The sequence below is a fragment of the Salarias fasciatus genome, chromosome 3, assembly GCF_902148845.1.
Source record: "Salarias fasciatus chromosome 3, fSalaFa1.1, whole genome shotgun sequence".
NCBI lineage: Eukaryota > Metazoa > Chordata > Actinopteri > Blenniiformes > Blenniidae > Salarias > Salarias fasciatus.
In genome coordinates this window covers 15,499,679-15,521,426 of record NC_043747.1, presented here as the reverse complement: position 1 = coordinate 15,521,426, position 21,748 = coordinate 15,499,679, and the positions used below count along the sequence as shown (strand labels likewise).

At 44.6% G+C, this 21,748-nt stretch overlaps 1 protein-coding gene across 1 annotated transcript; it reads left to right on the top strand.

The window, feature by feature from the left end:
- The first annotated feature begins 2,200 nt into the window (after positions 1-2,200).
- On the top strand, positions 2,201-16,290 carry chrnb1 (cholinergic receptor, nicotinic, beta 1 (muscle)). Its single transcript, XM_030086966.1, has 11 exons — positions 2,201-2,326; positions 4,431-4,564; positions 5,806-5,850; positions 6,322-6,431; positions 8,226-8,334; positions 8,423-8,567; positions 8,655-8,840; positions 9,277-9,500; positions 11,748-11,923; positions 15,199-15,346; positions 15,438-16,290. Exons 1-11 carry the CDS (start codon positions 2,266-2,268, stop codon positions 15,582-15,584), a joined length of 1,485 nt encoding a protein of 494 aa, XP_029942826.1. The 5' UTR covers positions 2,201-2,265; the 3' UTR covers positions 15,585-16,290.
- Positions 16,291-21,748: the final 5,458 nt, after the last annotated feature.

The window sequence follows — 21,748 nt, the reverse complement described above, 5'->3', positions numbered from 1 at the left end:
GCAATATGACCTGTATTTATTTCTATAATAACTTACACAATGTCAAGGAAGACGTATTATTGGATATAATTGAATAAAACAAACTAATATATTTGTATGATTGTAACGACGGTCTCTGCAGAGTTTCTTTTGTGTTGTCTTCAGTGCCGCTCTGCTCTAACGGCTGCTGGTTTTTAGAGCTCATCGGCGAGTCGTGTGAGATCTAAACCTACAGCGTCATGACTAGAAAATGTTCCAGGTGAGCCTGAACGGCCCTCAAAGGAAGCTTCATACAGAAAAAGTTTTAAGGCTTTTTCTTGAATAGGATTACCACGGAAAGCAAACAACACAGCAACTCAAAAATCAAACCACAAAACTGCATTACAACTGCTGTAATCTGATTACATTTTCCAACATCCCCAACTTGTTAACCTTGAGAATAAACACAGTCAGCAGGTAAACAACCAATCCGATCTGAGTTATCTGCTTCCGTCTGAATTAAACGGCGATCTTCGCCGGCTGCGTGGGTTTGATGCAGTCCCCCGGCGACCACCGGCGTAATGCGCGACTCGACACTGGCTGCTAGCTGTTAATAGTTAGCTTCTATGGTAATTAAATTGGCGGGCGGCCAGACGGGGAGCGACAGTGGGTCGTAAATTAGGGGATGGACGAGGAGGGAGAGCAGAGTGGCGTGACGAGACGGGTACGTGGCGGAGGACGGAGGGAAGCTTTACCGCAGAGGCCCTTGAGGAAATACAGCGATACACACCTCTGTATGTCTGCTGAGTTGGCTCCACGCAGCGCCGTCGACATTGCATCTGTGCATACGTTTAAGTGAAATCTGATCAGATTAACGGCACACAGGTGGTTGGATGGAGGCAAGAAAACATGGCATCAGACTGACGATGGATATGAGCCAGATGGCTTGATGCTGAAAAGCCCCGGAACAAGACTCTGGTGGCGGCAGAGTCTCGGGGAGGCCATGGAGTTCTTTAAGTTATAAAAGAAAAGAGGAGGAGAGGGGATTCTGGGACATGAGGGTATGGGAGGTGAAGCAGGAGGAGGGAAAAGCCATCAGACATCGAAACAAGGTGGAGAGAGGTCCACCACCAGAACAAACTGAAAACCAAACACGAGATTTAATCCAAAAAATAAGTTTTATAAGCAAATAACAAATAACTAATTTTAATTAGGTCTCTTTTTTCAACATCATCAGCTTTCAAATAATTTGGGACAACTCTGAGTGTTTGAGGAGTCTATTTGCTATAAAATTGGTAAAATGTGTTGTTATTTAGTTATTTGGACTCCAGTTTTATGTCTAGTGATTCTGTTTTCAGTTTTTCAACAGTGGCAGGCATGTTTTGGCCCCTGGACTGTTTTACTAAGATACCTCGTTGTTCAGATGTGATCTGAACGCTGAAACTGTGATGTTTCTACTTTAGTCTGAAGGAACGAGGAACAAAAGCCAAACAAACAAAAGTACTGACACCAACTTTTCAGCTTTATTCACAAAAGATGTAATGCCAAATTTAAATGAGAAAAAATATGCTTCTCTGAAATTTCTAGTGTTTTGGTGACATTATAAACTGAAAGAAGTTGCATGAGGTGGAGATTTTTTTTTTGGCGCTCTTCATGCTGTTATGCAAAAGAAATAAGCAGAGTTTTTTTTTTTCCTTATCAATCTTCCAGGAACATTTTTGATGATCTCGTTCCAAAAAGTTTTGCTGTCATCGTCTTCAGCAGAAACTTTCAAATAAATAATTTCAATCAATATTTCATTATACGGCACCTTTCAGAAAACGTTTGCACATCGCTTTATTTACATTTCGCACAATGTCCCAACGTCTCCAGGAGGGGGGTTGTTGATGCATTCTGAATCTCTTCTGAAGTGTAAACACAGCAGTGAAAAAAGGTTGAGTTTGTACTTTGTGTCCCTACAGAATGACTCATGAAGCAGAATTAAAGAACTCTGCCGCACTGTAAGCTTTTTACGGGCAGAGTCACACTGCTTCCCCCTCACCGACATGCACAGTCGCCCCCCCCTTTCTCCCCCCGCCCTCCTGGAGGTAATTGGAGCAGACAGCAGTTGGCCTCACAGGCCTGACTGACAGACAACAACAGTCCAAAGTGACCAAACCACAACTCTGACCGGGCACCGAGGAGTCCCAGTGAGCCGCAGAAGAAAGAGATTTTCTTTTTTTCTTTTTTAAAAAGTGTGGGGAAAAAACCCTGCTGAGGATCTTGTTTTGAGGCGGAGCAGAGGGGAAAGGTTCAGGAGAGGTCGTCATGAAAAGCCTGGATCTCTTCCTGGTGGCGTGTTGCTTATGGAGCCTGGGGTCGCTGGGAGGTAAGACACAAGCTGGCATGTGTCACACTAGAGTAGTGTGTGTGGAGCGCCAACAAATGTCACTTGTTTGGTCACCTGTTTCAGTCATTACAGGTTCTCTTTGAGTGGAAAATAAGTATAGTTTCATGAAAGATAATTTGATTATATCCACGTAACTGTAATCAGACAGTTCTGGTTATTATTCTCATCTTATAGCATGAAGACCATAGGGTTGAATGCAGGTCAGGTTTGCACGTCTACCCTGTGCGTGCATGTTTTTGTTGCCTCCTCTCTTGGTTTGTGGGTGTGAACAATAACAAAGAACAGCACCCACTAGTGGCCCACTATGAAAACTACTTTGTTCTCAGCATTTTCCCCATTTCCATGTAAATGGACGTTGTTTTCAAACCTCAGCCATGTAAATGAACCTGAGGACAACACTCGTCAACAGATGTTTTCACTGGACTCCTGGTGGCCTACAAGTTACAGTTCAGATACAACAGATCTTATAAAGCTGTGCTTAATGTCATTAAAGTGTTTAGAGACACAGTAACTGTGGTTAAAGCTAACAGTCATCTTTGTGGCACAACTACAGCAATTTATCACTGTTTCCACCAATTCCAACTATTTTCATGTTTTCATAATGAACACAGTGAAACTTCAGGATTAATTTCATAAAACTAACCCATTACTGGCGGATTAATACTAAATCAGCAGCGTTAGAGCCACAGTTTGCTCTTTACTCATCTGAACTGGGAAAGCGAGATAAAAAAAAAATGGTAAATTCTAGCCTTCAGCCACTGCCTCCCGCCCCATCCCTCGCCCATCAGCGGCCATGTTTCCCCACGCCTGGCTAATGGGGGTGCCTTGCTGGGTGATCGCCGTCATTTATTCCTGTCAGGTCAGATCCTGCTGGGGCCACAGCGATGCCAAACGTGATGAATGCTGCGTCACCACAGCCGCTGATTATAAATGCCTCTAACCTTCCAGCACCGGGGAGAAAACGCTCGGGAGGGGAGAAGCACAGTTACCTTTCAGAATGCAGAGGCATGAAAAAGTATTTGCATTTAATATTTCCAACTTGACACGCCTGTGTGGGGAAGTGTCTGTCGCTGTGACTGGATAATGCCACCAGGCTACAGCTGTTTGAGAACTGGATTAATAACGCAAAGTAAATAGGAAATAACATATTTAAGAAATAGTAACTTCCCTGGATCAGCTGTTATTTCAATCTGATTGCACACTGATGCCTTTTTTTGGGATCATTTTCCACCACATTTCCTCTGAAAACCACACAGTGAAAAAATGGAATCTCTACATGTGACGCTAACAAACCAATGTATGAGCTAAAAAACAGAAACTGGCTTTGCAAAGGTAACATAAGGATGATAGTTCCTGCAGCAAAATGATGAACAAAATCAAAAATATGTCAATAAACCTGCCAATTTAAAGTTTGGGGTTTAAAAACAGAAAATGAAGTCGAGGATGACGAGCGACCCTAACCCTGTTGTTTGAATCATTGAATAGGATCTTCTAGAATGTCAGTATCTCAGTAATTACCGCCATTTAGAGTAAAATAAAGATCTGAAGTCAAATGGCATCAATAACTAAGAGCAAGATTGATAGTTTTACAAAGTGTTGGTCTAGTTTGGTCTTTCACTTTTCTCCTGTAAACAAGTTGCTGAACTTTCCCGTCTTTTCCCTTCCCAACACTCATCTGAGCTGAAGGTTTCCCCGTTACGTTGCCTCTGGGCGCTTCAGTCACTGCGAACAGGTGGCGAGGCAGGGAGGGGAAACGTCCATCTTGCCAGCCACCTTCGGAGCTGCATTTTTCATCCAGAATGTTTTCTGAGTTTTCTGCAGCTCTAATCACTCTCAAATGGCCTCCAGTTACTTTGGTAAATTAGCTTCCTTGTACATGAGTAAAGAGAGTTCTGGATCAGTGTAAAGGGCGCTGTCTCCTACGTCTCATATCCACAAATACAGAAAAAGTACGTGAAAAATGAACCAAATAAGAAAACTGAATAATAATAAATCAGCACAGAACAGTTAGAACTGTACGCAGCGAGTGTGAAGTTACTGCAGGACAGAATTCCCTTTATTAAGTCTCTCCCGTGTCACTCAGGCGCTGCAGACGTGGAGCAGGATCTGTGGAAGAACATCTTCACCAACTATGACATGAAGGTCCGGCCGGCGAAAGTCCCGACGGAACGGGTGGTGGTCCGCGTCGGGATGATCCTCTCCTCCTTCGTTGGACTGGTGAGGCGGATATGGAGCAGCTCCTGCACGCTGTGTCCACAGCCAACACACACCGAGAGAAACACTTAAACAAACACATATTCAAGGTGGCCGCAAACAACTCCTTTTCTAGTTTTTTTTCTTTCTTTCTTTTTTTAAATCCGACCGAGAAGCCGCTCCGCTTCTAAAATGTAAATCCCAAGCTAAACTTTCACATTCAGGGCTGTGTGAAGATATCTGGGTACCATCTGGGTTCAAATTCAGAACCAGATGGCGCAAAGGAGCACTACTGAAGTGGAATACTGTATTTTTATTCATCCATGCTGGGAAGCGGTGTTATCCCAGCATGCACCGACCGGCCTGTGACTGCATGAAATGATAAGGACCGAGTGCGCATGAACACTCACACACCCGGTCACTTTATTTGTTCTTTATCCTCACACTGCTCACACACACCCCTCACACACACTCAAGGTCAGTCTCACTCTGGAGGGGCAGTCACACGGGACCCCTTAAGTTCTGTACCGGAACGATCTTGAAAAGTGACCCGCTTGGACTCTGGGCTCTCCTCAGAACTAGTCAGTTGGGTAATCAGGGAGTTATTATCAACATCAGCCCCGAGGGACGCCCTAAGGTGAACCGCAGGATGTATAAGTGAGCAATAGGTCTGTGGTCAAGTCAGAGTTTGGTGCTTTCATTAGAGAGAGCGAACTCGCAGCCCCCTCCCTCTGGTCGGGTCCCAGCTGTCTCCCTGACATTCCTCCTGCAGTTTTAAATAGCAGGACCGGCTTATCGAAGCTCAGTCTTCCCGCTTCCTGTTATGTGTTTCTGGTCAGACTTCCACAATACAGTACGTCCACTTGCATGGATGTGAGAATCACAACAACAAATTACACAAAAGTAGCTGAATACTAAGAGTACTGCTCTCTACATATCCTTGTGTTAAGGAAAAAATTAATAAATAATATGGTTAAACCGATTAAAACTTTGTTCAAATAGATAAATAGATGAAATCATCATTGAATTGGACTGAAACTTTCCAAACAGCCCCCAGGTTTTTGATTTGATTGCGAGAGACAAACAATCTGTTAGTTTCTGGCTTCATGCTTGAAAGTAAAGTGTTGAATGAAGATTCAGCTCTTTTCCTGCCACCACAACACATCTCAAACATGCCACATTGTTCACAGTCTTCTGACGATCCCAAAGAAATCTGAATTTCAAACTGAAGAATTTTCCCCTCTTTTGTCTTTTGGTTTCTTCAGAACATGAAAAATGAAGAAATGAGCACGATCGTCATGATGAATCTGGTAAGTCTGTTTGTGAGTTGCCTCCGCTTCCCACGCAGTGAGCGATGTGATTGTATTATTTTCCGCGTCCCGTGTGTGACACGTTCTCGCTGTTTCCCGCCGTTATGAGCGACTTCACCAGTGGCAATGAGTTGATGATCATTCACCCATTTTAGTGCCGACACACACCGGGCACAAACGACCAAAAGGAACAGTTGGAGTAGCAGTAATTTGAGGTAAAATGAAAAAAATATGTAAATAGTGTTTTGCTCTGTGAAGACAGGTGGGCCCATTCCAGAGCAATCCAATTACAAGCTTGGAAAAATGACAAATAAACAGATGAAATGACAAACTGGTTGTATTTGTGAACGCTCAGTATCAACCATCTGTCATCTTCCTTTTCTCCTGCTTGCCGACGGCCTTTGGTGCGTTGTGGGGTAATAATCGTCACGTGCTCACACACAAAGCCTCGTCTTGAACGTTTTCACACAGGAATGGACGGATTACCGCCTGACGTGGAATCCGAAGGAATACGACGGGATCGAGGTCCTGCGCGTTCCCTCGTCGAAGGTCTGGCTTCCTGACATTGTCCTCATCAATAAGTAAGCTGAAACTCTCCTTGAGTGTTTAGCTGTGTTTGAAGCAGAGCTTTTCATAGGGTGGTCGGGCGGTTGATCGCCCACCGGGTAGCAGGAAATTTGTCCGAATTAGTTAGTGTTTTCTGGATGTTGGGGGTACTTTTACTTCTTTGTGGAACATAGCATAACATTGTAGCTGCAACCCAAACGCAACCAAAGCACTTTTACCATCCACAACTGAAAAGAAAAGAAAAAAAACAATGCTTCAGAAGGTTAGAACAGGCCTGACTTCACTTGTTAAAACCAGCATGTTCGACGTTCCCAGATAATAGGGGTGTGTTTATCTTTTCAATGTGTATGATGTTATTTCATGTCCAATGAATACTTTTTTTGTGGAAATTGTCAAACAATGCAATATTAGACGATAGATCAACAGATGAGGAGCTGGAATTACTTCACCTAATTAGCCATGGGTGAGGATCCGTGCTAATGGACTAGCTGTGCGCATCGCTGCTCTGCTCATTACGCCGGCAGATCATGTGGTGCAGTTTCACCAGAAAAAAAAAAAAAGCAAAGAAAAGCAGAAACATGCTGGCGAAACACCGAGTACTTCCATTGTCGTGCTTTCAGAACTATGTACCACAGTGTAACGCTGAAGGATTTAGACACTGAGAGTGAGTGCAGTCTCCGTTCACACACACACATGCACACGAACATCAACACCACTGTAAATACCCCCACTGCTCCATTCATCAACACTTTATAGGCAATTAAGCAGCATGGCTCCCTAATAACCGAGCTCATGGCAGTGCACAGCTACTTCAGCTCGCGAGGCTTTCATTTGGAACTGCACACACTCACACACACACACAAATAAGCACACCTACACAAATACAAACACTCACATACTTCTCGGCGTCTGTATGATCAATGCTGGTAATTTCCACCGCAGCAGCAGCAGCACCTTCACAGGGACAGGGTTTTAGGAGACAAGCGTCTCCCCGTTTATATTAACGCAGACATAAAAGTCCGAAGAATGCACACAGACAGAGGGCTCAATCTGTGTCTAATTGGCTCAATGTCTTTGCTGTGCATTGTGTTATGAGCTTAAGCACCCAAACAGCTTTGTGTACATCCGACATTAGCCCTGCACTTAGCGGCACTCGGTGAAATGTGTGGAGTACCTCCTTCCATCTATGCCAATTAAAATGTTTTAATGTGGAGTCGTGCATAATGGGACTGCAGCCAGACGCTGACATATTCCATGGGAGAGGCAGAGTAGCTTCAGTTATTGCTAATATTTTTGAGCATATTTTTACATAAATTGTGACGGACTGTGGTAAATAGAGAGACAGAAAGGCAGCATGGGAAGAAATGAGACAACAAAACACAAAGGCTGCAGGTGAGGTTTATATTTTGGATGCTGCTGTTGAAAGTTGATTGATTTTATTACCTCAGTGTGCAGCATAAGGAGCGAATACTGCTGCTATCTGTAAATATGGATCTGGTGTCCGGTCTCCCTGCAAGCGCATCTCCCAATTTTACAAATATTGCAGATGGTGCTTCACAAGCTCTCAAACTTTCTGCACAGGATTATTTGCAACGTCGTCCATCTCCAACAATAAAACTGCTTCTCACTTATATTCTCCTAAATGGAGGAGAAGCACTTTTATCCGTATGCTTCTCTATTTTGTGCAGAAAGTATTTTTTGCGTGTGTGTATTTGTTTGAAATGTTCAGATCAAAAAAAAGATTTTTTTTTTTTGCCTAATTTGGTAGAAAACTTGTGAATAATTTTAATCCCTATCTCTATTTGCAGTAATGACGGAGTGTTCGATGTGGCGCTGTGCGTCCACGTCCAGGTTTACAGTAACGGCAGGGTGACCTGGACCCCCCCTGCTCTCTACTGCAGCTCCTGTGGAGTCAAGGTTACAAGAACCACAAACTCCATTCTTCTGCTGTCTGACATCCCGTCTTTCTCTTGAGCTTGATCCTCCCCTCCGTCTCTCCGTCCAGGTGACATATTTCCCATTCGACTGGCAGAACTGCACGATGCAGTTCCGATCCTACACCTACGACTCCACAGAGATCGACCTGCAGTACGCTCTGGACTCAAAGGGGAAAGAGATCCGGGAGGTCCAGCTCGACGACTCTTACAGCGGTGAGCCGACGGGTCGTGACGCAGCTTTTGGTTTCATTTTCTGACTGAATTCACACCTGAGCGCGTGATTTGTGACCGTGTCTCCAGAGGGCGGCGAGTGGCACATCACGCACAAGCCGAGCAGGAAGAACATGAATGACGATCTGTACGAGGACATGACCTTCTACCTGATCATCGAGAGGAAGCCTCTTTACTACGTCCTCAACATCATCCTCCCCTGCATCCTCATCACCATCATCGCCATCTTCAACTTCTACCTGCCTCCTGACGCAGGTACACGACTTGCAAAACATGACATTTAAATCGTTTTATGAGCTAACGGATGCTGGAATGTGTGTTCCTTCCCCCTTGGCAGTTCATCCATACGGTCCCCACACTGATGTAGAGCTGGTTTAGATTAAGCCGCCACGCCATTGATTTCCCACACCCTCAATGCCACTTTCTTAATTGTGCTTGTGCGGTCTCTTCACATCCAGCAATCACACATTTGTCCAATTACCACAGAATTCAATTTGAGATTAGATGGCGGTTTCCTGGAGAAGAGCTGAATCAATAACCTCAAAGATGAAAATGTTACTTGATGCTGTAACTCTACTCCGCTGAATTACATTTGCATTCTCTCATAAATTGAGGAAATGTGAATGGAATAAATACCTGCTTTTCCTGAGTTATTAATGTCCAGTGTTTTTTTTTTTTTCCTCTGGGCCAGGTGAGAAGATGGGTCTGTCCATCAACGTGCTGCTCACCCTCACTGTCTTCCTGCTCCTGCTGGCCAACAAAATCCCGGAGACGTCGCTCGGCGTCCCGATCATCGTCAATTACATCATGTTCACCATGATCCTGGTCACGTTCTCCGTCATCCTCAGCGTGGTCGTCCTCAACCTGCACCACCGCTCCCCCAACACCCACCAGATGCCGGTGTGGGTCCGCAAGGTGATCATTAGGCCAGCCAGTGACTCATGCCGCCGCCGCCGTCGCTGAACGGTCTCAAGAAAGCTTCATTTCTGTGCTCAGGCGCTTCGGCGGAGCCCCAGCCGCTCAATCACAGGAATAAAAGGCACGGCCGTATCTGTAATATCTCAGCCTTCATTTTCTCGGCGGCCTGTATCAGGAAAAGGCAGGGAGAGTGATGCCATTAAAGCTGCCTGCGTGTCCTCAGAAGACCTTTCGGGACATTGGGCGCCGCTTCTACAAATGAAGCAGACACAGAGAGACCTTCAAAATGTGCATTTCGTCTGCACAGATAAAGATTCAAGCCGGGATTTGCACGTTCGGGGTGTGTCGGGGGGGCAGTTGTTGCAGACAAATTAAGGGCAAGGCAAACAAAAAGGCAATCAAGCTGTAAATTAGGCAGAGAAAAATGTACTTGAGCATAATTTTAATTGATTCTGAGCACAGCGTTTGTTTTGGGAGACAAGCGGTCCTTCTCTGCATGATGAAGTAAACTGCGGCCTTGAAGCATTTCATTAATGCAATGTTAATTTTTGTGATCAATCGGTAGTGAAGGCGGCAGCAGTTCGGGTTGAGGCGGACCACTGAATTAAGCCGACACAGTCTTGGAGATCCTAATCGCCCTGTTATACTATTAACCTCCATCAGTGGCTGTTGCCCTCGCCGTACATTATGTGGAGCTAATTACAGGCGCGAGCGTACTTCTTTTCCCCGATACTGTCACCATTTCAGGGCGACTTTCAAATCAGAATCGCTCATATTGATCGGAGGTGATTTGCAGGCTTTAATGGAAGCGAGCTGCTTGGTGCTGGATTAATGGGAGGAAGGTAGAAATGCGGGCTCTGCTCCTCTTCAATCTGACTCCTGCGAAATACTGGAGAAGAATTAATTGAGGAAATAGTAATGGAAGTTAGACATCCAAAATGAACAAATAATGACAATTAAAACTGTTAAAACTCCAAGGATCCCTGCATTTTAACATAAACGAAACATTTTACCAATGTGTGTGGAGATTGCCGAGAATGTTTCCTGCGAGGAAAATCGGAAGGATCTTCCAGTATAACAGAAACTCAAGAGTAACAAGAACAGATAGTGCAAAGTTCAGATCAAAGCCAAGAGATGGGGGATTTGCAGTAGTGGAGATGCTGATATTTCTAAAGGTTTTGATGCATCAGGAGGCTTTCAACAGCTGAGCAATCGAAAATAATCAGCAGGGGATTAAAAAGACGAGCTTCAGCATTGATGTACATTTATGTGTCTATTTTTGGCTTCACGTCAGTTCCCTGTCATTCTGCAGATTGCTTAGTTTTCTTTGTCAGAAAAACCCAAATTTCCACCAGCAGTGACCCTATACCCTGCTTTTGTTGCCGTGCAAGGAAATCTTCATCATTACCCAACATTTTATCCAGAAGGGGGCAGAAGACGCTGTCTACTAGTTATTAGATGTTGCAGACAAAGTCACATAAAGACACATTAGCATTTTCTGAACTGGGGCTCCACGACCTGAATTTACTGTTCACTTGCAGTCATCATGTGTTTCTTGCCTGTGGCCTTTTATTGACATTCAGCTGCCGATACAGGCCAGTCCGGTGATCTACGATAGCAGAGCACATCGAGGAAGAAATTAAATAGTCATTTACAGCATTCAAGATATTGATCAAGATGAACTTTTGAACCATTGATTTTGATGTTCCATCATTGAGTTGTTTGATATTTTGAAAGGCAGCTCCATTATCAGATAATCCAACACTCGAGAGGTTTGCGGTACAACGCTGTTCTTTCACTGAAACGCTCAAATGTTTCCACCACAGCAATGCGTTTAGCTCAAGGACACCTTCAGGATAGACTTTGAGGGATTGGAACTCATTACCCGGTTGGTTCCTCCACCCAAATCACTCAGCAGCAACTGTTCTCAAAGGTTATCTCACTGCTAAATTCAACATTTGGACTCATTTCTCAGCCTTAATAGGTAAATACAGACTGAGTACATTCCTGCTGTCTCATAAATCATGAAACAGGAAACCAAATAAATAGCTTTTTAATACCTGGGAAGACAATTTATGCACAAAGTCTGGTGGAAGGCAGTGAGCTATCGACAGTAAACAGTGTTAATTAACCCTTTGTCTTCTGATGTGGCTTGTGTGCAGTGGAATACACATCAGAGGGGTACTGCGCATGCATGAATGGAAAAAGCGAAACTTTTCTTCGTTATCTGTCTTGTTTATTCAGATCTTCATCCACATGCTGCCTCCTTATCTCGGCATGACGCGGCCAAAGGTGGAGACGCCCCTCTCCCTGGAGACTCTGCCCCGGCGGGAGAAAAAGATGGTGGCCATCAGCAAAGTAGCCGATGAATATTTTATACGCAAACCTGACTCTTCCGTCTTGTTCCCGAAACCCAACAGGTGAGGAAAGGCCGCCGTCGACGCACTCTGTAAAATCTGCAGGCTCCCCATGTGCTCGCCCGTGATACTTGACGGAACAGAAAACACAGAAATAAAGTGAAAAGCTCCCTTGGTCCGATGAGCAAACAGCAAATCCTTCAAATCAAAATGTGAGCTTTATCTTGCAAGAGGGAATACAGTCAGAGATCCCTGACAAAATGGAGTATATTTATTCCATCTATATCAGCTATTCATCATAAACCAGTGAAACATTCACTCCGAGAGCCGAAATCTGACGGATTAGCTTTAACATGCGAAACAAACGTAGTTGCGTTAAGATGGGCCATCGTCCGTAAGAGCCATTCAGACTTCAGAATTGCAGACACGTCTAAGTGAGGTCCAGATTGATGATTTTCATCAAAAGTTTTCCAGAGCGCTGCCCGTGAAGCGGTTGAGTAAGGAGCTGGACGGGCGCCAGCGTTGTCCGGCGCACAAATTGGCGACAAACTGTTCCATCGGTCGACCCCCTTCGTCTCCGGCCTCCGCACACAGAAAAAAAAAAAAAAAAACGCACGACCTTGCCCAGGTAGTTAGTTAGCGCGGAGAGCCGCGTGTCTTGGCAGTCGGATGCGTGACATCCTTTAACCGGCCCGCCTTCCCGCTGCTCTATTAATACGCCCCCAAAATCTTCCTCGCCGTGCGCGGCTGTCCCCCTCCCCTCCCTCCCTGCAACTCCTGTGAGAAATGAAATCTGTCTGGAGGGAAAGAATCGTTGCTAAAATAATAATGACCGGCGCAAATCGAGTCTGACACGCCGGAGCGAGACGCCGCGCGTCCAGGTGAAGGGATGGCTGATGGGAGGAGGAGGAGGAGTAGGTGGGGGGGGGAGGGTTAAAGCAATATGATGAGACAGCATTATCCCTCCTGAGGCCACACACATACACCCGCACACGCCTCCTTAATTGGGTTTAGTGCATGTCTTGGCACCAGACGCAGCCAGTTTTAGTTGAATTAGTCTCCTGAATAGTCATTTACTTCTCGCTGATGAATTGCTGCTTTGAGCCATAAAGAGCGAGGAAGGGGGTTAGGAGGCCCGAGTGTCTCTCTCTCTCTCCACCTCTCTCTGGAAACCTGCTCGGGCTTCACCTCCCGGAGGTCACAGCCTCTTCACCTGCCACACATGCAGGCGCAGCGGCGACCGCAGCGCTGCATTGTAAACTCCCCAAAATCATGCACGGAATACCAAGCAGCTACCTGCTCTGGCCCGGCCTGCCAGGTTCCGCTCAGCGCCCGGACAGAAACCAGGTGCTACACTGCCCTCTGCTGATGAAGCCGCTCGGTCTGCAGCGCATGGCTTGTGTGTGTGTGCGTGTGCATGTGTGTGTTATAAGAGAAGGTGTTTAATATTTGAGGTGTTTCATAAGAACAGCAGCTGCTCTGCAGAGAGGGAAATGTTAATTTACCAGAATATAGTGTTTGTTTGGACTAGGTCAACAAAAAAAAACCTGAAGGAGACACAGTTTGGTGGAAAAGTTAAAGAAGCCTGATACTTTTAATCTTAAAATAATAAGAGCGCCCAGGTGGTGTGGAGGTACGACTCAGGCCTGGCTAGATTGAGTCTGGGCTCGAGAGCTTTGTGTGTAGTTTGACGTTAGTTTTCTGCTTCGAATTCAGTTTCCTGCCTCTTTTTTTTTTTTTTTTTTTTTTTTTTAAACATAAGACAGTTGCAGACCCTCAGCTTCATACCGACAGGCCATTCGGAGGCAGTTATTAGCCTCAAAGTCATAGTTTTTGGACTGTGGGAGGAAGTCAGAGTGTTTTACCAACTCACTGCAGAATGAATGCGGCGCCTGACTCAGAAAATCCCAATTATGGCATTCAGTTAGGAAAATAAACAGCAGTGTAACACCAGTGTGCAGTGTGTGGACCGGGGCCCAATTAGACTGCATCCATGGACAGGAGACACAAAACGCCTCCAGATTTAACCTCAGAGGTTCTGAAGAGAAACGTTTCACTATCTCGTTTGTTTTGTGTACAATGCGTGTTTCTGCATCTCCTTGTGATTTTCTTTTTGAGTTCATCTCACACGTTTCTGTTGTTTTGAGTCTTGAATGGCTCTTTTGTGTTGCTGTATGATTTTCTGGCTTCTTGAGTCTCTTTGCTGGTCATTTTTTTTACCACTTTATACTTGTTTTATAAGCATTTGTGTTTGTTTTGGTGAATTCATGTATTTCTTTTGTGTCTCATATGTTGTTGTTTTTTTGTAACTATATGCGTTTGTCTTGGATTTCTTTGTAGATGCTTTTTTTTTTTTGTCATTGCTTTACATCCGAGTGATTTTAGGTGAGCGTTTTTGTGGTTTGGTCTTTTTTATGTTTTTTATGTTTTGTCTCTCTGTAACTGTCCTGTGTATGATTCAGTTTGTTCCATGTATTATGTTTCCTTTCTTTTGTGATGATGATTGATGCCCTTTAATTCATAATAATGTCTAAAGGGATTGTTTTCTCTCACTTGCTCATTGCCAGACTCTTTAAGGTCGCTCTGGATTACTTTGGGGATAATTTGACCCTTTCGGTCCATAAACATGCGCCCAGATCCCCTCTTTAGTAATCCTTCGAAGCAGAATCACCTTTAATTTAAGAGCGCGCACTATTCCTCCAATAAGCATTCTAGATGTGGCGTCCTGCAGAGAGAATCATGATGCATCACTGCTTAATTTTCCAGGAGCATTAAAGCTCTGGGCATGTCTCTACAGGAAGCAGCCAACGGTAATCCGTAAGTCATTGCTGAAGGACACGGTGCAGAGCTCGGAGCAGAAAAGATGAGCGAAAAGCTTCAAGGTCACACAAACAGTTCTGAGTTACAGCGATGCCGCATAACTTTGTGAAGAAAATAAGAAGCCGTCCATGCTTGCAGAGATTAAGAGTGGGATTCGCGAGCAGTCGGTCGGCGGTGTGAAGGTAACCGCACGGCTTTTTCCGAGCGTCCCCCCGCCGGCAGCTTCTTGCACCCGGCTGCAGCTGACCGGCGGTAGCTGAGGGCAACAAGTAAACACGACGCACGCACAGACAGACAGAGACACATAGCATTTCTCAGTTGGTGCAGAGCAGAGGGCATGCCGCGCTCGCTGAGGGCCGCTGGGAGCTTCAGTGACCTTCTGTCGATTCTGTTTGACCGACAGAAGAGCAACGAGCAGATCGCTCATGATTCATGTTCACGTGTAGGTTGGATCTTATTTTTGAAAAATGCTGCCCTGTCACGCAGGCTGAGCAGTGTGCATGATGTGCGTCCGATAGGTTCCAGCCGGAGGGCATGTGCACAGACCTCAGGAAGTTCATCGACGGCCCCAGTACCTACCTCGCGCTGCCCGACGAGCTCAAGTCGGCCATCGACGCCATCACATACATCGCCGAGGCCCTGCAGGCTGAGAAGGACTACGAAGCCGTAAGTTTTGCTCTTTATTTGAGTTCCCTTCGTAAGGTGTGATATTTCGTCTCTCCTCTCTGACTGTTTTCTGTCCTCATCCGTTCCCCAGCTCAAAGAGGACTGGCAGTTTGTGGCCATGGTGGTGGACCGCATGTTCCTCTGGATCTTCGTCATCTTCACCACTGTGGGCACGCTGGCCATCTTCGCGGACGCCAGTTTCAACCTCACGCCCACCGATCCCTTCCCCTTGAAATGAAGAGCAGGACACTTTGCTTTGTCATTCACCGATGGGGAGAGTGAAAACCTTGTTCTGTGTGTGCACGGACGAGGATGGCCAGGCAGCGTGCCACACTGCAAAAGCTCAGTTTCTACTCAGAATTAAGGAAGCAAGTCTCTGAGTTTTTGTGACACATTGCAGGTTCTGCAGCCACGTTACCTTGATAACACCAGTCCTGTCAGTGAACATCAATTTGGAAAGTTTGTTAGGTAAAACGATGGTAAATATATATGTTTGTATATGAGTAATGATCTAGCTGCCAATTTAATGAACTTTTTTGCATGAATACATACTAGAATACAAACCATTGGTATGTTTTTTTTGAACATATAGGCTTCATTAAGAGTCTCGCTCTAAAGTGTGGATCCAACTCTGGATATTCATATGTGGTGCGAACACATAAACGCCGAGACAAACCAGATGCTATAACGAGCCTGCTGTATGCCTTTCATTTCAGTGTGTCAGAATGTGCCGCAGTGTGGCACATGCTTCCTGGATATTTCTGCTGCCACAGTCATCCTCCCCTGTATTTTAGGCACCGGCGGGTTTCCATGGAGGCTATTCTTGTGTGCAGAGCCGCACGCCGCCTTGGTTCACCAGCTGCACCAACAGCCCGTGGAATTCCACCTGGAAAGGAGGCGCTCACTTTCTCACACACACTTGCCCTTTGTGTTCGCCCCGAATAACACGGGCTCACGCCCAGCGTTTTAATGCTGTGCTTTCTTTTTTGTTTTTTGTCTTTTAAATAAAGATCTGAAGGGGGGACGCTGTCAAAGGCTCCATCTGTTGTCAGAATGCCGTCGTGAGAGCCGCGGCCCTCGCTCCCATCACCGGCCCGCCGCGTTAATAATAACCCACGCGCTGGCGCTGGTCACCGGACGCTGCTCGCATGGGCTTCCCTGACATTTCTACGTGTAAATACGCTCATGCATACATGCACCAGGAGCTCCGTTAGCTGACGGATATGACGGCTAAAAGTCTGCGGTCATTCCCAGCAGCCCGTTGCAGAGACCGTGCTGACGGTCTGTCAGTATCACGGACTTCTGCGCTGCACGACTGCCACACACGGGGTCGGATTACAGAACAGCAGATCCCAGATGATATTATTTGTGGGGGGGCTCTCCATATCCTCAACCTCACTACTGGTATGATCCAGGACGATACATATACAGTGTATGTTTATTACAGCACTCTTTTAAAAAAGAAAAGGTCAAAATCTCAATTTTGATTACTGCATTGAAATTCAAAAAAAAAAACCTAAAATGAACAAAATGGTTGATATTCATCCATTAATCTGTCCGTCCATGTGTCCAATCGTTCATTCGTCCATCTATACATCAACACTTCATCCATCCATCAGTTATGTCCATCAGCTACACTCGCATCCATCTGCATCCATTCATCCATCACATCTGTCCGTCGCTGAACTCATTCATCTTTCCATCTTTGAAGTTTAGGTGAAAGAAGGTAATCCAGAGATGCAGAGGTGTCTTTCACACCTCTAACTTTTTTTTTGCAATTGAAAATCTTGATTTCTCAAACAAAAAACTGCATCTGAGTTCTCTCTGTTTTCGTTTATTAGTGTTCTAATTAGATTCGTAGACACACATTTGTGCATTGCAGGAGCCATTGTCTACGTCGTCACACTTCGCTGTTGAAGCACAAAAAAAAATTGATTGATCATTTTCTTTGTTTCCATCTGTGTGATTCAGAGACACTGAGGTGAGAATCCTCTCATTGATCAGTTTCTCTTCAGTCACTCCATCAAGAGAAAATCTTCTCAATGGTTAATTGAACATTCACAGCTGGTTTTAGAGCTTACTCCATGTTGGATGGGACTCATTACCGTTTCAGCTCAGCAGACACCTTAACCAGGCATGAAACTGCAGTACAGCTCCAAACACAGCCCGAGGTGTTGCTCTGAATTCAAGCATGTAGGAGACATGATTTCGTTCACGACGTACTCGTGCTTTCATACCTGGAAACTACCTGAAAGACCAGCATGTGGGAGAGAGGAGAAAAACAGAGCGATGGAGGCAGAGCGGGCTCGTTCTTATCTCGCGTAACAGATGAAGGAAACTTCCTGACCCTTGAAATGTAGACATCAACTTCATAAGAGGCAACATGAGGGATTCAAGACGCCGCACAGTCCGAAGTTCACTCCGAGACCTTCACTTCATCGATCATTACGCTCGCAGTCTTCACGTCTCAGATCTCCCCACCGCATTTCTATGGCAACAGCATCCATCTCCATTTCTACGCTTTTCTTCAACATCTTTTCTTGCCTCCAGCTCACCTCAAACCCGGCGTCAGGAGGGCCGGAAAGCTCTTTCTCTGATGAAATCCTCCGAGGCCTCTCCATCACCACTGACACCGCTGCACTGCTCCTGCCAAGCGGTTTGGTAATTTTACACTTCATCTTGCAGGTTTTCATTCCACGCCTCTTGTTTAAATTCTGCCACTTACTTTAGCTTTAAAGGCTCGGCGACACATAAAGTCGCATTACGCCAGTCTCGCCACGGTGACTTATATCTTTCCTGCCCTAACTGCTTTCCAAATAATTGCCTTGCCTTTCTTTTTTATTTCACTCACCATTAGCTCTCTGATCTCCCAAAAGCAATGTCCGCATAGCATCCCATCCCTAAATATGGCTGAAAGCTGTATGTAATCTTTGCATTTTTAGAAAAAAAATATTCAATAGCAGTGAAATGAGCAGTTTAATAAGCGGTGTTCAGCACATTCAGTTCAGTTTTTTTTACGTGAGGCCCATGCTCATTGTAAACACCATCATTTTATCCTTCACGAATACAGAATATCAGACATGAGCTGCAGATCCTGCAGAATCCTGTGAGGACTTTATGGTTATTGTGCAAGTGGAAATGCTTGAAAAGATTTGCGGTGTTTATCAATGTGTCTGTTTTGAGGAACTTTCAAAAAACGGTTTTGCAGCATTTTTTTTTTTTTTGAATAAAAGAATTTCTGTGTTGATTTGACTTTGCGAAAATTGGGATTAATTTTCTGTAACCTGACATTTTTGGTAACACCTTCCACCACCTCCATCCAAATTCAGAGCATCACACTTTTTTTTGCTCAGCACTGTATCCAATCACTCCGAGGTAAATATAAGCAAACACTGAACAATAGATTCCAGTAAATTGTTTTTCATGCAACACTCATTGGATCATCTCATTTACTTTGTTATTCACCTGCAAAATGCATTCAAACTAAAAGTACCTTCTGCTTTTGCAAGTATTCACAGGACCTTCATAATTCAGCTCCTATGTCTTATTGAATGATTTTGCCTCATCAAAATTGTTTTGCACTCAATTTTACAGCTCGTAAGTAATTCTGCTGGAAGATTTCAAACCAAATATGTTGTCATCAGCATATTTCATCTGGCCTGAAAGAATTGCTGTTGAAATTGTTTGATTATCCAGCATTTCTATGCGCCTTAAAGGTGCTGTAGGCAGGATTTTGCTAGTCAATGCTAATTTTTCTGTGTTTTCTTTGGATTAAATGTTAGAGTATCCATTGATAATCCTTTAGGAGTGTAGCATAATTGCACTACCGCGAGGGCGCAGCATTTCCATCTGTCTCTGTTCTGAGCTGAAAAGGAATCTCAACAGCTCCAGGTATCTTTGACCAATCAGAAGAGCCCTGAGGCTCTAACCGTGATTGGTCGAGGGGCGTTCGTCACACATTCTTGTGGGAGGGGCTTAACTTGCGTAAGGGCGTGATGTCAGAGAAAACAGGACAGGATTGGCTGTGCTGGCTTTCAAATCGACATCTTAGATGTGTCAAATCGCCATCTTGCTTAGGTAACCCTAAGCAAGATGGCGGAGATGCGGAATCCTGCCTACAGCACCTTTAAAGCTCTTGACATTGTAATCATGGCATTTAAATTAACTTGCCTTAAAGCTGTTTAGTTTAGTTTATTCATTTATTTGATCAGGGACAATGCACAGTAAAACATCAATCCACAAAAGGAAAATATGCATGTGCCAGGTTATAGCAAAAATGCTAATTTCCACCTGTAGTCCCTGGACAGGTTGATGTCAATAAAATACAAACTATTAAAATTTACACAGGTCAACAGATCAACAATCAATCATTTAAAAAAAAAAACAATTTCACTTATCCACGATGGTCACAGTCAAGTGCCTCAGTCATTCAGTGTGTACAAGTCTGCTGAGACAATAACCATGTTCTAGTAAGACGTCTAAACAAGCTACAGTCTGTACACGCCATGATCTCGCTGGGGAGAGTGTTCCAAAGGCTCAACGCTTTGTAAGAAAACGACTGCTGACCAAAAGTAGTTCTGCACCTTGGAATGATGCACTCTCCTCTGACTGTTGACCGTGTGGACCCAGAGATTTTTTTTTTCTGCACTCAAGGTAATAAACTTTCTCAGTGGGCGAGCAGTCAAGTTATGAATTATTTAAATAATGATGAAATTTGGTTAAATTTGATCAGATTGTCAAAGCTAAGAAAAAAATGTCTTTATTAAGAATGTTACAGTGATGGTATAGGCTGGGCTTTTTATCATGAATTTTTAGAGCCCTTTTGCACAATGATTCTAGTGGTTTCAGTGATGTTTTGCAAGCTTGAGAGCAGCCGGACATGCAATATAAAAGATGTGGGAGATAGGTGTACGAGGCCTCTGTTGTCAAGGAGTTTCTAATATGTTTGTAGTTCATTAGATTAAATTTCAGTTTATTTCCAGGTTTTTTTTAAATATGAGTTTTAAAACTGAGGTTTGAATCAATTGTTAGACCTAAGTAGTTTTTTTTATCTACATTTTTTATATTTTGTCCATTTACTTTGATTTCGCAATTTTTTAATAGTTTTCTTTTATTCGAAAAAAAAACATTGAAACTGTTTTATCTAGATTTAGAGTGAGGTGGGACATCTCTAGCCATGTTACTACTTTTTGCATCTCTTTGCTTAGTTTTACTGTGCTTCAGTTCTGTTAGTTAATCATTTTTCCCAGTTTAGTTTGTGGAATTTAAAGAGAAAGTTACAGATTGAGTTGTTGTCCCTCCACAGCACAAGGCTGCTGCTGGAATCAGTGCTTTGTGCTCTGGGCATCAAAAGTTTCCTATCTTCATATCAGCAGCAGAAATATTAGAGTTATTTGTTTATTTTATTTTATTTCTGTTTCTGAGTTAATGGGGGCAGGGTGGGTGCATTAATTGCTCACCAGTCTCTTAATGGGTTACTGGTTTCCGATATAATGCGGCCAGTCTGGTACGCATGGTATGAAAAAGTGGAAACAGTTCTGCGTCTGGCCTAGCCACACCTGCTCGAATCACCCGAGATGCATTTTAATGCCAGGCGGAGACGGGACCAGAGACAAAGATTGATAAATTAAGCATGATCTGGAAGTCCACTGAATATATTTCAGCTGCAAATCCAAGATTCACCTACAGCTGGAGACAAGTTATTTTCATACACTGATGAACTGTGTGTCAGGAATTTGAATCAACTCAACTGAAACTGATATGTGAAATTCTTATGTAATCAGATCATTTGATGTTCAATTTTAAAAGTAATTCAAACCTTATCTTGCAGAGTTGAGTGTCTGAGGGCTTAAAATGAGATTTGATTTAACTTGTAAACAAGAATACGGGCAGGGATCCCTGACAGGAAGAAGGCCTTCTGAGAAACAGTCAACTTTATGCTCAACCGGCCCACTTGTACTCCACCCCCAAAAATATCTCCATTGTCATAACCCCATAGTGCATTGCCATTCCTTTCACTCCACCCCCCCCCCCCCCCTTCACTTCCTCTTCCTCCCACCCGCCCTGCCCACAGCGTTAACCTCACATTGGTGAGCACCAACAGGTGCCTGCCCCGCAGGCTTCCCAGTACAAACACATTCCGCCCTCTCGTCACTCCCAGCACGCGCACCCAATCAGGCCGTGGTTTCACCCATGGAGCCACGGCCACAAAGGGTGGACGGGGCAGGAGGGGGACAGTTTGTGCCGCACCAGGTGCCAAGTAGCTCCAGCCCAGCTGGAGGTGTAACGTCTGCTGGCCTGCGCCAGAGGAGGGAGGACCAGCCCGATCTTCAGGAGACGCCCGCTCATCTGGGTCCCAGGTGAAAGCTTCTGGACTGGAGGAGCCGCTGACTGGCGAGGGGG

What these genes read in the sequence shown, in the direction of transcription:
- chrnb1 (XM_030086966.1), top strand. Translation starts at nt 2,266, where the DNA reads ATGAAAAGCCTGGATCTCTTCCTGGTGGCGTGTTGCTTATGGAGCCTG. An exon ending in GCAGCTCCTGTGGAGTCAAG is followed by an intron (nt 8,335 to 8,422) that starts GTTACAAGAACC and finishes CTCTCCGTCCAG; the next exon opens with GTGACATATTTCCCATTCGA. An exon ending in TGCCGGTGTGGGTCCGCAAG is followed by an intron (nt 9,501 to 11,747) that starts GTGATCATTAGG and finishes TTGTTTATTCAG; the next exon opens with ATCTTCATCCACATGCTGCC.